This window comes from Callospermophilus lateralis, chromosome 11 (genome assembly GCF_048772815.1).
Source record: "Callospermophilus lateralis isolate mCalLat2 chromosome 11, mCalLat2.hap1, whole genome shotgun sequence".
Taxonomy (NCBI): domain Eukaryota; kingdom Metazoa; phylum Chordata; class Mammalia; order Rodentia; family Sciuridae; genus Callospermophilus; species Callospermophilus lateralis.
This window is the reverse complement of record NC_135315.1, coordinates 24,511,964-24,527,692: the sequence shown is the minus strand read 5'-3', so window position 1 is coordinate 24,527,692 and position 15,729 is coordinate 24,511,964. Positions and strand designations below refer to the sequence as shown.

The 15,729-nt window shown below is 37.1% G+C and overlaps 1 protein-coding gene across 1 annotated transcript in view; it reads left to right on the top strand.

Moving 5' to 3' along the window:
• The window catches only part of Ttll6 (tubulin tyrosine ligase like 6), a 32,322-nt gene extending 17,100 nt beyond the window's left edge, over positions 1-15,222 (top strand). The window contains 2 exon segments of the mRNA XM_076871060.2: positions 13,801-14,170; positions 14,954-15,222. Coding sequence (XP_076727175.1) covers positions 13,801-14,170; positions 14,954-15,222 — 639 coding nt within the window.
• The last annotated feature ends 507 nt before the right edge of the window (positions 15,223-15,729 follow it).

Sequence of the window (15,729 nt, the reverse complement as noted above, 5' to 3'; positions counted from 1 at the left end):
AAAACTGCATGATTTCTTCTCATAGAAGAATAACCTCTCTCTATTCCTGCAGAAACCAAGGTATCTGAAGGATAGGTTCCATCTGAAGGCTCAAGAGAGAGGCTGCTTCTTTGTTAGATTCTGGTGGTATACTAAGTTGCCTCAAACTTCCAAGTCACTGCGATTATGGGCATTCACTATCATACCTGGCTACATGGACCTTTGGAAAAAAATAAATACTCTTATATTCCCATTGTAGGCTTAAATTATTTTTACACGTGAGGTATGGCATGCACCTATAGTCCTAGCTACTTGCTGGAATTTGTTGGTTTGTGGTAGCAAAACTCTCTGCTGTTGTCACATGTCTTTTTCCCATATATCTAAACATGGCCTTCTTTATTTTTTTTTTTTTCTTTTGTACTGGGAATTGAACTCAGGCATGCTTTACAACTGAACTACATCCCCAGCCCTTTCTAGTTTTTAGAAACAGGGTCTCGCCAAGTTGCTGAGGCTGGTCTCAAACTTGGAATTATCCTGCCTCAGCCTCCTTAGTCTCTGGGATTACAGGGATGCGTCACCATACCTGGCTCTACTTGATCTTCTTTAAGGACACCAGTCACTGGATTTAGGGCTCCCCTAATCCAGTATGATCTCATTTTAACTTAACTATATCTGCAATGATTCTATTTTCAAATAAGATCACATTCTGAGGCTCTAGGTGAAATGAAGTTTGGTGGACACTTTTCAATTTAGTATACCACCTAAACAGTGTTTCTCAACTTCCATCAATGTATGGACACTTGTGTGTGTGTGTGGTGCTGAAGAGCTACATCTCTGGTCCTTTTATTTTTTAGGACAAGGTCTCACTGAATTGCTCAAGCTGGCCTCAAACTTGCAATCCTCCTGCCTCAAACTTCTAAAAGTCACTGGGATTACGGACATTCACCACTGGCTACATGGACCTTTTGAAAAAAATAAATACTCTTATACCCCATTGTAGTCTTAAATTATTTTTACACATGAGGCATGGCATGCACCTATAGTCCTAGCTACTCAGGAGGTTAAGGCAAGAGGATTGCTTGGGCCCAGGAGTTCAGGGTCAGCTTGATCGATCCAAAAAAAGTTATTTTTATAAACATAGGCAAGCAAAAAACTATGAATAAAATTTTTATACAATTATCTTTCTCTATTCACATGTTTTGCTTCCATAGATTGAACCAACTGCAAATCAAAAGAAAAAAATTTAATTGCATCTGTACTCAACGTGCAGATTTTTTTGTTATTATTTCTTTTTTTAATATTTATTTTTTATTTGTTGTCGGACACGATACCTTTATTTTATTTATTTATTTTTATGTGGTGCTGAGGCTCGAACCCAGGGGCTGAGCCACAACCCTAGCCCCTTGTCATTATTTCTTAAACAGTACAGTGTAATAACTATTTACGTAGCATTTCCATTGTATTAGATATTATAAATAATCTCGAGATGATTTAAAGTATATGGGAGGATGCATGTAAGTTATACACAAATTCAACTTCTATTTATTTATTGCTATTCTGGGATTGAACCCAGGGGCACTCTACTACTGAGCTACATCCTGACTCTATTTATGTATTTATTTGCAGTACTGGGTATTAAACTCAAGGGCACTTTATCATTGGGCTACATCCCCAGCCCTTTTTATTTTACTTTGAGACAAGTTCTCACCAAATTTTCCAGGCTCGTCTCAAACTTGCAATCCTCCTGCCTCAGCCTTCTGAGTAGCTGGGGCTACAGGCATGTGCTACTGTGCCCAACTATTTAATTTTATGTAAGAAACGTAAGCATACGTGGATTTTGATATCCATAGGGGGTCCTAGAACCAATTCCTCTAGGATTAGAAAGGATGAGTGCACTTACATATCTTCTGCAATAACAGAAGGATATAATTCAAATAAAAATATTAATTTAAGGGCTGGGGATATGACTCAAACGGTAACGCGCTCCCCTGGCGTGCGTGGGGCACTGGGTTCGATCCTCAGCACCACATAAAATAAAATAAAGATGTTGTGTCCACCAAAAACTGAAAAATAAATATTAAAAAAAATTCTCTCTCTCTCTCCTCTCTCTCTCTCTCTCTCTCTCTCGCTTTAAAAAAATTAATTTAATGTAGCAGTTGCTTTTCTAGTTTTGCAGAAACAAAGTTGCCACATGATGTGGTCCCTGCCACTCTAGTACAGGTCCCTTTGTATTTATTACACTGAGGCCCACTGAGGGCCATGTAATGGCTTGACTGTAACTATTAGAATATAGACAGATAGCAGTGTTGGGACTTTGTTTGGTCCAAGTGCTGTAGAAAGTAGTTCAATATTTTTCAAAATTTTAAACCATAACACACAGTAAGAAATCTTTTTTATTTTACAACCCATCACATATACACACACTGGGGAAAAAAAAACTTTCCAAAACAATGTTTAGCCATACTGCATATGGTGTAACACATTAGATATTTTCTATTCTGTTGTATTCTATTCTTTTAAAACATACCAATTGTAATTCACTAAATTAATTTCATGATCTACAAATTGGTTTATAACCCATAGTTTGAAAAGCATGTTTAAGAGAATATGCTTTGGAGCATTACAACACTGAATTTGGCAATGATTTCTTGGGTACAACAACAAAAGCCCAAAGAAACAAAAGCAAAATTAGACAAGACTACATCAAACTTAAACCTTCTGCACAGCAAAGGCAACAATCATCAGAAAGAAAAGGTAGCCTATTAAATGGGAGAAAATATTTGCAAACCACATATCTGATAAGGAGTTTGTCTTAGTCTGTTTGGGCTGCTGGAACAAAATGCATCAGACTGAGTAGCTTATAAACAAATTTATTTCTCAGAGTTCTGGAAACTGAGAAACCCAAAGCTCAAGGTGCAGGCAGATTTGATGTCTTTCAATGCCCCCCTCCCTTTTTTTTTTAACAGAAGGCATGTTTCCATTGTGTCCTTCTGTGGTTGAAAGAGCTAACTAGTTCTCTTGACCTTATTTATAAGGCTCATGAAGGCTCTGATATGAATTTGGGGATATGCATACAGTCAGACGATAAAACTCAACAACAAAAAACAGCTGAATTGAAAAATGGGCATGAGCTAGGTGTGCAAGTCAGTGGTAGAGCGCTTGATGAGCATGTGCTAGGCCCTGGGTTCTATCCCCAGAACCCCCACCCCTAAAAAAAGCAAAGGGCTTGAATGAACATTTCTGTAAAGAAGATGGCCAATAAACATATGAAAACATATTCAACATCACTAATCATCAGGGAAATGCATATCAAACCCACAAAATATCTCTTCATCACTTCTTTGGTGGTGTTTTAAAAATATTATTCATTCTAATTTGTTATATGTGACAGCAGAATACATTTCAATTCGTAGTACACATATAGAGCACAATTTTTCACGTCTCTGGTTGTACACAAAGTAAAGTCATACCATTCATGTCTTCATACATTTACTTAGGATAATGATGTCCATCTCATTCCACCATCTTTCTCACCCCCATGCCTCCTCTCTTCCCCTCATGCCCCCCTCTCTTTCCCTCACTCTCCTTTGCCCTATCCAAAGTTCCTCTGTTTCTTCCATGCTCCCTCCACCATTCCCATTATGGATCAGCATCTGCATATCAGAGAAAACATTTGGCATTTGTTTTTTTGGGATTGGCTTACTTCACTAAGCATATTCTCCAACTCCATCCATTTACCTGCAAATGCCATGATTTTATTCTCTTTTAATGCAGAGTAGTATTCCATTGAGTACATACACCACATTTTTTTTATCCATTCATCTACCAAAGGGCATCTAGGTTGGCTCCACAATTTAGCTATTGTGAATTTTGCTGCTATAAACATTGCTGTGGCTGCGTCACTGTAGTATGCTGATTTGAAGTCCTTTGGGTATAGACCGAGGAGTGAGATAGCTGGGTCAAATGGTGGTTCCATTCCAAGTTTTCCAAGGAATCTCCATTTTTAGATTGGCTGTACCAATTTGCAGTCCCACCAGTAATGTGTGCCTTTCCCTCACATCCTTGCCAACACTTATTGTCATTTGTATTCTTGATAGCTGCCATTCTGACTTGGAGTGAGATGAAATTTTAGAGTAGTTTTTTTTAATATTTATTTTTTGTAATTGTAGTTGGACACAATACTTTATTTTATTTATTTGTTTATTTATCCATTTATTTATTTATTTGTGTTTATGTGGTGCTGAGGATTGAACCCAGGGCCTTGCATGTACGAGGCGAGCGCTCTACTGCTGAGCCAGTCCCTTAGAGTAGTTTTGATTTGTATTTCTCTAATTGCTAGAGATGTTGAGCATTGAAAAAATGAAATATGAAAATATGCTTGTTGATTGATTGTATATCATCTTCTGAGAAGTGTTTGTTCAGTTCCTTGGCCCATTTATTTATTGGGTTATTTGTGTTTTTAGTGTTAAGATTTTTGAGTTCTTTATATATCCTAGAGATTAGTGCTCTGTGTGTGTGGTAAAAATTTGCTCCCATTCTGTAGGCTCTCTATTCACCTCACTGGTTGTTTATCTTATTTTATTTTTTATTTTTTGGTGGTGCTGGTGATTGAACCCAGAGCCTTGTGCATGCAAAGCAAACACTCTATCAACTGAGCTATATCTCCAGCCCAGGTTGTTTATTTTGCTGAGAAGAAGCTTTTTAGTTTGAATCCATCCATTTATTGATTCTTGATTTTATTTCTTGTGGTACAGGAGTCTTATTAAGGAAGTCAGAGCCTAATCTGACACGATGAAGATTTGGGCCTACTTTTTCTTCTATTAGGCATAGGGTCTCTGGTTTAATTCCTAGGTCCTTGATTCACTTTGAGTTGAGTTTTGTGTATGTTGAGAGATAGGGGCTTATTTTCATTTTGCTCCATATGGATTTCCAGTTTTCCCAGCACCATTTGTTGAAGAGGCTGTCTTTTCTCCAATATATGTTTTTGACACCTTTGTCTGATATGAGATAACTGTATTTATGTGGGTTTGTCTCTGTGTCCTCTATTCTGTACTATTGGTTTATAAGTCTGTTTTGGTGCCAATACCATGTTGGTTTTGTTACTATTGCTCTGTAGTATAGCTTAAGGTCTTGTATAATGATGCCACCTGCTTCATTCTTCTTGCCAAGGATTGCTTAAACTATTCTGGGTCTCTTATTTTTCCAGATGAATTTCTTGACTGCTTTTTCTATTTCTATGAGGAATGTCATTGGGATTTTGATTGGAATTTCATTAAATCTGTATAGTGCTTTTGGTAGTATGGTCATTTTGACAATATTAATTCTGCCTATCTCAGAACAAGGGAGATCTTTCAAGATTCTTCTAAGGTCTTTAATTTCTTTCTTAGTGTGTTGTAGTTTTCATTGTAGAGGTCTTGAGAAAGTATTTTATTTTTTTGAGGCTATCATAATTGGGGTAGTTTTCCTAGTTTCTCTTTCAGAGGATTTGTCACTGAAGTACAGAAATACCTTTGATTTATGGGTGTTGATTTTATATCCTGCTACTTTGCTGAATTCATTTATTAGTTTTAGAAGTTTTTCTGGTGGAATTTTTTGGATTTTCTAGGTATAGAATCATATTGTTGTTGGAAAATAGTGATACTTTGAGTTCTTCTTTTTCTCTTCTTATCCCTTTAATTTCTTTCGTCTAATTGCTGTTGTTAGAGTTTCAAGAACTATATTAAATAGAAGTGATGAAAGAGGGCATCCCTGTCTTGTTCTAGTTTTTAGACGGAATGCTTTCAATTTTTCTCCATTTAGAATGATGTTGGCCTGGGGCTTTTACAATGTTGAGATATGTTCCTATTATCCCTAGTCTTTCTAGTATTTTGAACATGAAGCGGTGCTGTATTTTGTCAAATGCTTTTTCTGCATCTATTGAGATGATCATATGATTCTTTAAGTCTATTGATTTTCATATGTTGAAGCAACCTTGCATCCCTGGGATGAACCCCACTTGGTCATGGTGCACTCTCTTTTTGATATGTTTTTGTATTCAGTTTGCCAGAATTTTATTGAGAATTTTTGCATCTATGTTCATTAGAGATATTGGTCTGAAGTTTTCTTTCTTTGATGTGTATTTTTCTGGTTTTGGAATCAGGGTGATATTGGCCTCATAGAATGAGTATGGAAGTTTTCTATTTGTCTATTTAATGAAATAATTTGAGGAATATTGGTATTAGTTCTTCTTTGAAGGTCTTGTAGAACTCAGCTGTGTATCCATCTGATCCTGGGCTTTTCTTGGTTGGTAGGCTACTGATGGCATCTTTCTATTGCTTGAAATTGATCTGTTTAACTTATGTATATCATCCTGATTCAGTTTGGGCAAATCACATGACTCTAGAAATTTGTCAATGCCTTCAATATTTTCTATTTTATTGAAGTACAAATTTTCATAATAATTTCTAATTATTCTGTAGTGTCCATCATGATATTTCTTTTTTCATTACAGATATTAGTAATTTGAGTTTTCTCTCTCCCTCTCTTCATTAACATGGCTAATGGGTTTATCAATTTTATTTATTTTTTCAAAGAACCAACCTTTTGTTTTGTCAATTTTTTTTCAATTATTTCTTTTGTTTCAATTTCATTGATTTCAGCTCTGATTTTAATTATTTCCTGTTTTCTACTGCTTTTGGTATTGACTTGATCTTCTTTTTCTAGGTCTTTGAGATGTAATGTTAGGTCACTTATTTGTTCACTTTTTCTTCTTTGAAGGAATGAATTCCATGCAATAAACTTTTGTCTTAGTACTACCTTCATAGTGTCTCAGAGATTTTGATATGTTGTATCAGTGTTCACATTTACCTCTAAGAATCTTTAAATCTCCTTTTTGATGTCTTTTGCAACCCATTGTTCATTTAATAGCATATTATTTAGTCTCTAGTTGTTAGAATAGCTTCTATTTTTTATTTTATCATTGATTTCTAATTTCATTCCATAGAATACAGGGCAGTATCTCTACTTTTTTGTATTTGCTAAGAGTTATTTTGTGGTACAATATATGGTTTGTTTTAAAGAAGGATCCATGTGCTGCTGAGAAGAAAGTGTATTCACTCATTGATGGATGAAATATTCTATATATGTCTGTTATGTCTAAGTTATTGATTGTATTATTGAGTTCTATAGTTTTTTTGCTTAGCTTTTGTTTAGAATATCTATCCAGTGGTGAAAGAGGTGTGTTAAAGTCACCCAGAATTATTGTGTTGTGGTCTATTTGATTCTTGAACTTGAGAAGAGTTTGTTTGATGAACTAGATACTCCATTGTTTGGGGCATATATATTTATAATTGTTATGTCTTGTTGATGTATGGTTTACTTAAGCAGTACGAAATGTCCTTCTTTATCCCTTTTGATTAACTTTGGCTTGAATTCTACTTTATTTGCTATGAGGATGGAAACCCCTGCTTGTTTCCACAGTCCATGTGAGTAGTATGTTTTTTCCCAATCTTTTACCTTCAGTCTGTGAATGTCTTTTCCTATGAGATGAGTCTCTTGAAGGCAGCATATTGTTGGGGTTTTTTTTGTTTGTTTTGTTTTTTTAATTTTTTAATTTTTAATTTAATTTTATTTTTTGGCACCAGGGATTGAACTCAGAGGCACTGGACCCCCCTGAGCCCCAGCCCCAGCCATTTTTTACATATTTTAGTTAGATACAGGGTCTCACGGAGCTACTTAGCACCTTGCTTTTGCTTAGCACCTCATTTTTGCGGAGGCTAGCTTTGAACTCATGATCCTTCTGTCTCAGCCTCCCAAGCCACTGGGATTACAGGTGTGAGCCACTATGCCTGGCAGATCTTTGTTTTAATCCAATTTACCAGTCTGTCTTTTTATTGGCACATTTAGGCCATTAACATTCAGAGTTATTATTGAGACATGATTTGTTTTCCCGGTAATTTTTGTTTATTTTTGGTATTTAACTTACTTGATTTCTCCTTTGATTGTTTTTCCCTTTGGTGTAATACCTCCCTTTGCTGATTTTCATTGTTGTTTTTCATTTCCTCCTCATGGAATATTTTGCTGAGGATGTTCTGTAGCGCAGACTTTCTAGTTGTAAATTCTTTCAACTTTTTTTTTAATATTTATTTTTTAATTTATCGGCGGACACAACATCTTTGTATGTGGTGCTGAGGATCGAACCCAGGCCGCTCGCATGCCAGGCGAGTGCGCTACCACTTGAGCCACATCCCCAGCCCATCAACATTTGTTTATCATGGAAGGTTTTAATTTTGTCATCAAATCTAAAGCTTAATTTTGCTGGATTGAGATTCTTTGTTGGCATCCATTTTCTTTCAGAGCTTGGTATATATTGTTCCAGGATCTTCTAGCTTTCAGAATATGGGTTGAAAAAATCTGCAGATATCCTAATTGGTATCCCCCTATATGTAATCTGGTTCGTTTCTCCTGTGGCTTTTAAAATTCTCTCCTTATTCTGTATGCTAGACATTTTCATTATAATATGCCTTGGTGTGGATCTGTTGTGATTTTGAACATTTGGTGTCCTATAAGACTCTTGTATTTGATTTTCCAATTCATTCTTCATGTTTGGAAAATTTTCTGATAGGTTTGGAACTATATGCTTTCCTCTATTCCAATAATTCTTAAATTTGGTCTTTTTATGTTATTCCATAATTCTTGAATGTTCTGCTCATGGTTTCTAACCATCTTTACTGTGTGGTCAACATTCTTTTCAAGATTTTATATTTTTGTCTTCATTGTCTGAGGTCCTGTCTTCCAAGTGATCTAATCTGTTGGTGGTGCTTTTCAGTGAGTTTTTAATTTGGTTTATTGTTTCTTTCATTTAAAGGATTTCTGTTTGTTTTTTTCAGAACCTCTATCTCCTTATTGAAGTAATCTTTTTCTTGCTGTATTTGTATATAGCTCTTTATCAAAATGATATTTTGCTGCCTGTATTTACTCTCTTATATCATCCTTTAATTCACAGAGAATTTTAATTATATACATCCTGAGCTTCTTCTTTGCCATTTCTTCTGTTGTGCTGGCCATGGATTCTAATAACATTGTATCTTGGTTTGTTTGGGGTACGTTCTTCCCTTGTTTTTTCATGTTGTTCATATGTCTTCCCTTCTAGCACTGTGGATTTGAGGCGTTACAATTTTTACTCTCTAGGCTTGTAGTGTCCCTGCAGGGTTCTAATATCTCTCCTTGATATTGCTTCTAAGCCCCAGCTGGTGTTCCAAGCTGGGGGTTGCCCCAACTAAAGATGGTGACTAAGGTGTCCCAGAATGGAGGCAGCTGCTTTTGGCAATGGGGTGTCGGGTTGGGTGGGGCTAGGTGGTGGCAGTGGGTGGCATGTTCAGAGATGTAACTCTGTGGCATGCAATGTTGTGGCTGTCTCCAGACCCTGTGTGTTGTCCCCAGGTGCAGGCTACAGTGTGTAGAGGACTATGGTGGTGGTTGTAGTGTCCCAAGATGGAGGCAACTGAGGGAAGCTCCACTTTGGTAGATGGGAGTCCACATGAGAGCAGTGGCTGGAGTTCCTGTGCAGGCTAGGCAGCTGTGATTCCTGCATGGGAGCAGCTGTTGGGATTTCTCTAATAACTCACAGAGAAACAATATTCCCACTACTTGAATCCCAGGTCACAGAGTGACACAGAATGCAGCCTCCCTCTTGCTGGCCATCTTAGAACCCCTCTGGTGGTGTTTTTGTTTTTAATGTGGTGCTGGGATTGAACCCAGGGCCTCAGACATGGTAGGCAAGCACAATACCACTGAACTACATCTCAAGGCCAGATTTTGGAAAGAAAAATGTAGGACTAAGAGTGTAGCTCAGTAGTAGAGCACTTGCTTAGCATATGTGAGGCCTGAGTTTTATCCCTAGCATCTCATACACACACACACACACACACACACACACACACACACAAAAGCCTTGACTTATGGTCCACCAATTTGTTTAGTGAATGTTTTATGTGCACTAAAAAAAAAAAAAAAAAAAAAAAAAAAAAAGTGTATTCTTCAGTTACTGAGTATTTAAAGGCTCTCTCTTTAGACAGGTATAAGTAAGTCTTGCTTTCTGTGTAACAAGCTCTATCTTTTATTTTTATACCTTTATTTTATTTATTTATTTTTCTTATTGGTGCTGGGGATCAAACCCAGGGCCTTGCTCATGCTGGGCGAATGCTCTACCGCTGAGCCACAACTCCAGTCCCATGCTCTGCCTTTTAATTAGAATTTTAATTCCATTTTCATTTAATATCATTAATATGATCATGGTTAGGGATGAAGTTTTGTTATTGGTTTTTTATTAATTTCATTTTTTGTTTGTTTTTGTTTTCCCCCTGCATCCTTTCTTTCCTGTCTTCTTTTGGGTTAAATTGAAATTAGATATTTATAAATCTCAACTCTAGATTGCCCTTTTAGCTATAACTTTTTGCCTTTTTTCAGTGGTTGTTCTAGGGATTTCAATATGCATCATTGGCTTATCAAAATGTGTATCTAATGTATTTAATTTTAAAAATAGAAAACTATATTTTGTTATCATACATTATAAATCAGACAATACAATGTTAAAATTCTTGCCTTAAAAGGTTGTAATATTAAAAAAGATGTATATTTTAAAGTTATTTTTTAGCCTGCAAAATCTCTCTTTATTATTTACCTGCTGGTAAAGTTTTCTATTTGTGTTTATCTGAAAATGTCTTTATTTAAACTTCATTTTGAAGGATTTGTGGGGTGGGGGGACCTAGAATTGAATTCTAGGTTCATTTTTTTTTTTCTTTTCAGCACTTGAAAGATATTGTTTCATTATCTTCTGGTTTATTTAAACATGAGAACTCAGCTGGACCTGGTGGCAAGTTCAAGATCAGCCTGGGCAAGACCCCTGTCTCAAAATTAAAAATGAAAAGGGTTGGGGCTGGGGCTGGGGTTGTGGCTCAATGGTAGAGCGCTTGCCTAGCATGCGTGAGGCACTGGGTTTGATTCTCAGCACCACATAAAAATAAATAAAGATCCAACAACAACTAATAAAATATATATTTTTTTAAAAAGTGGGATGGGGATGTAGCTCAGTGGTAAAATATACTTGGGTTCAGTCCTCAGTTGCAAAAACATTAAAATAAACATAAAATGAAATGAGAAATCAACTGTATTCATAGCAATGCCTTGTATATAATATGTCATTATCTGTGAATTTTAACAATTTGTCTTTGATGTGTCTAGGCATGTTTTTTATTTGTAGCTATTCTATTTGGGATTCTTGAGCTTGTTGGTTTTGTAAGTTCAGGTATTTTACCAAATTTGAAAAGTTTATGGTTATTATTCAAATATTTTTTCTACCTTATTTTCTCTTCTCCTTTAGGAACATGTATATTTTTAAAAAGAACATGTATATTTTAAAAAAAGAACATGTATATTAAATCATATAATATTCTCTCATAGATTTCTTAGGTTCTATTTATTTTTTCTCCAGTCTTGCTTCTATTTATTTATTCAGATTGGATATATATATATATATTTCCCCCTCAGTACTGAGGATTTAAACCCAGGGATACATAGAGCTATACCCCCAGTCCTTTTTAATTTTAGATAGGGTCTCCCCAAATTGCCCAAGCTGGTCTTGAACTTGTGATTCTCCTGCCCCAGTCTCCCAAGTAACTGAGATTACAGGTGTGCACCACCACTCTAAATTATTTTTTTAATTGATACATTATAATTATACATAATGCAAATAATTTTTATAGTTTTGGTTTCTATGCTTAGATTCACAATTTTTTAAAAAAAATTCTCATGCATATATTCCTTTAACTCCTTGACAATATTTATAATGCCTCCTTTCAAGTCTTTATATATTTATTAATGAACCACCAAATTTGGGTCATTTCAGAGTCAATTTCTATTAACTACTTTTTCTCTTGAGTGTGGATTATATTTTTCTGTTTCTCTGCATTTCTGGCAGTTTTATTTGGATGCTGGACATTATAAATTATATGTGATGCTGTGACTCATTGTAGAGTCTCTGGATTCTATTTGTTCCTCTAAAGAGTGCTTTTTATTTGGATAGTACATTAATCCCAATTCTGAATCTACTGTGATCAGCAGCAACTGAAATCTCTTTAATTAGTTCAGTCTCCGGTGCTGCTTATTTGTTGAGTCCCCTGGAGGCCTTTCCTCTTCATCACCCGCCCCTCTGCTTTCCGTATGTGTAGTTTATTAGACAGTCATATTGCACATGAAAGACTTCCCCTTTTCACAATTTACCCCATTTCTCTAGCTTCTCTATATTGTAAAGCTGTGGCTTTCTGTTGCCCAAGCCATGTGGATTAAGGGTGTCCCTGGATAAAAGGCTGCAAAGCTGCAAATAAGCGCAGTTCCTTTGTTCCCCCCAAGAATAATTTCCAACCATCCATTTCATCATATCAATTTTCCAAAATAAGGACATGGAGGTTGCCTTCGGTTCTGTCCCACTACAAATAATACTAAAGTGAATATCCTTCTGTTTTTAAAAATCTGATAAAATATATATAACATAAAATTTACTACTTTATGCCAGGTACAGTGGTGTATGCTTATAATTCAGCTCCTTGGGAGACAGAAGCAGGAGGATCAAAAGTTTGAGGCCAGTCTTAGCAACTTAGTGAGACCCTGTCTTAAAATAAAACATAATAAGAGCTAGTGTTATACCTCAGTGATAAAGTTCCCCTGGGTTCAATCCCTAGCATCCCCTAAACAAAACAAAACAAAATTACCATTTTAAGCACTATAAATGTATAGTTCCATGACATTAAGGTTAGTCATTAATTTGTGCAACTGTCACCACTGTCCATTTCTAGAACTTTTTCATCACCCTAAACAGAAATTCTGTCCCCAGTAAATATAACTCTCCATTCTTTCCTTCCCCCCAGCTCCTGATAACCTCTACTTATTTTCTGTCTCCATGAATATGACTACTCTAGCTACCTTACATAAGTGGAATCATATGATATCTGTACTTTTATGTCTAAATTATTTCACTTTCCATGATCTTTTCAAGGTTCATTGAGATAGAGGCATACATCAGAATTCTCTTTAAGACTGAATAAGATTTTTTTCTATGTATATGTTTTATTTACACACTCACCTGTTGGTAGACATTCAACTGTTTCCACCTTTTGGTGGAAAATGCTGCTGGGAACATTGGTGCACATATTTTTTTAAAATGTTTATTTCATTGTAGGTGAACACACAATATCTTTATTTATTTTTATATGGTGTTGAGGATTGAACCCAGTCCTCACACATAGAAGGCAAGCACTTTACCACTGAGCTATAGCCTCAGCCCCATTGTGTACATAATTCTTAAAGAGCTATCTAATAACTTATTTAGTGTATAAGCCTAGCAGCAAAATTGCTAGGTAACAGGATATTTGTATCTCATTATGTCAATTATTTCTAAATGGTTTGAAATGACCTTATCAGTCTACATTCTTAGCACCAGAGGGTTCCACCATACCCACCAATAGTGGTATTATTTGGCTTTCTAATTTTTGCAAGTCTGATAGCTGTAAAACAACACCTATTTTTCTGATCTGCAATCTCTAGTATTTACAATTTCTCATGTTTAAAGACCTCTACAGGAAGCTGTAGATTTTCTCCACCATCTTATCTTTTGCCCTAGTGTTTAACCAATTTGTGGCTAGGAAACTCTTCTAAATCTTTCTTGTTGAGGCTGAATCCCGCTCTTAATTTACTATTTTAACCATTACTGTTTGCTTCATTCAAGAATAGCAGAAGAAGGAGGCCTTTGCTTTCTACAATTTCAATTTAGACTGTTTTCTCTTTCAGCCCTTAACCTCAGTAGAAACTACCCCTGAATCTACCACCTGGGACTCAACCTCTCCAGAGTTGCTACCAAGCCTGACACTGACCACCAGCTCTGAATGCAGCAGCCCAGAAATTGTCAGGATAGTATCCTTTAAATATAAGCAGCAGCAGATTCCCCAGAAGCTCATCCAGGAGAACATATCAAAACCTTCTGTGCCTACAAAATCCTGGAGCTTCTCGCACAATTTGAACCCAAGCTGGGCTTTGCTAAAGAATGACACGAAGGAGAAGCATCTGGTGTCAGAGCTATTGGCAAAGCTTCGGTTAAGAGGGAAGCTCTCCTTGTTCCCAGCTTACTGCAGCCCGAAGCAGGTGCTGAGTGACATGTCACGTGAGTGCCAATGTATGCAGGGGTGTGTCAGGAGTTTAGGCGTGTTAATCAGCTTTCCTTTACTAAAACAAAGTACCTGAAATCACTGACTTATAAAGAGAAAAGTTTTATTTTTAAAGGTTCCATTCCATGATCGGGGGACACATTGCTTTTAGACCTCTGGTTATGGGCATTGGATGACAATGGTGGGGGGCATGTGGTGGAGCAAAACTGGTTACCTTGTGGCTAGAATGCAAAAAGAGGAAGAAGAAGGGGTTAAAGTTGTACAGTTCCCTTCAAGGGCATGCTCTCAGTGACTAAGGTTCTTCCACTAGTCCCTACCTCCTATGGACTCTACCACCTCCCAATAGCACCCTGGGGACCAAGCCTTTAACACATTGGCCTTTGGGGGACGCTCAACATCCAAACTGTAGCCTTAGGGGAGAGAGAAACAAACGGAACCAAGTCTAATTTTGGGGGATCCCCAGCCATGAGGAAGGGTTCTTAGACTCTGCCCTCAGGGAAATCCATCCATTGGTACTCTTAGGGAATCTCTCGCCTAAGAAGACAAAGGATCAAATAGAATCTTGAGTCTGAGGACCCTCTTTGACACTTCCTGATTCTTGTTCAGATGAGTTTGTACCAATTATAGGGAAGAGGAATAATTTGGAGGAGAGGAGCAACAAGTGATTCTGGTTCAGTCAGTTTGGGGCCACAAGACCCTAGTTGGAGGTGCATTTTGCCAGGAATTAGTGCCAAATCCAGCAGCACAGACTGATGATGCCAATGACTTTGCCTTTCCAGAAAAATCCTTCCTGCCAAGGAAGGGCTTCTCCTTTAGCCACAGCCCTGGTGAGAAGACGCAGATGGATGTGCCCTCCCTCCTCCTCTTGCAGAACCCTCACAGCTCTGACTATTCTCTGAAGGACCTTCTGGTGGTTGCCACTCCAGCCCGACTGGATCCAAGGCCTTGCAGGAGCCATATAGGTGCTATGAGGAACCCCCATATACAGGAGCAAGAAGCATACAGCCACTGCCTGATCTCTGGCCCAAAAGGATGTGAAAGGAACTAGGTAGGCTATTCATATTCCCAGAATATGTTGGTATCTTAGCAGATATATTCTCACTCATTCTGAAATGTTGAGTAGGTAGGAGGGTAGATGGATTGATACAGACATACAGGCAAATAAACCATCAAGACTTGCCTCTGTCAAAATGTGAGCCCCTTGTGTTGTGTATTTCTGTTAAGACTGAACCGTCTTCACACAAAGTGCACTTTGCTTTGCCTTTCACTTATGGCTAACATTGAGAAAGTCACAAACTCAGGTCCCAGAAAGAGAAAAGAATCAGACTGACTTTGAGGAGTTGATTTTCACATCCTTCGAGAGCTGTGCCAGTCTGGCTCCAGCCTACATCACTTGCACTAAAAGCTAACCTTGTAATGGCAGGAGATAGAAAAACAGGCCCATGGAACCGGCTTGATTCCATTGTGTAAAAAGACTGAGGAGGTAGTAAGAGGCTCCTTGTCAGAACTTTAGGGATTCTGAAGGCAGGTCCTATATAAAATCACAGGAGAACTC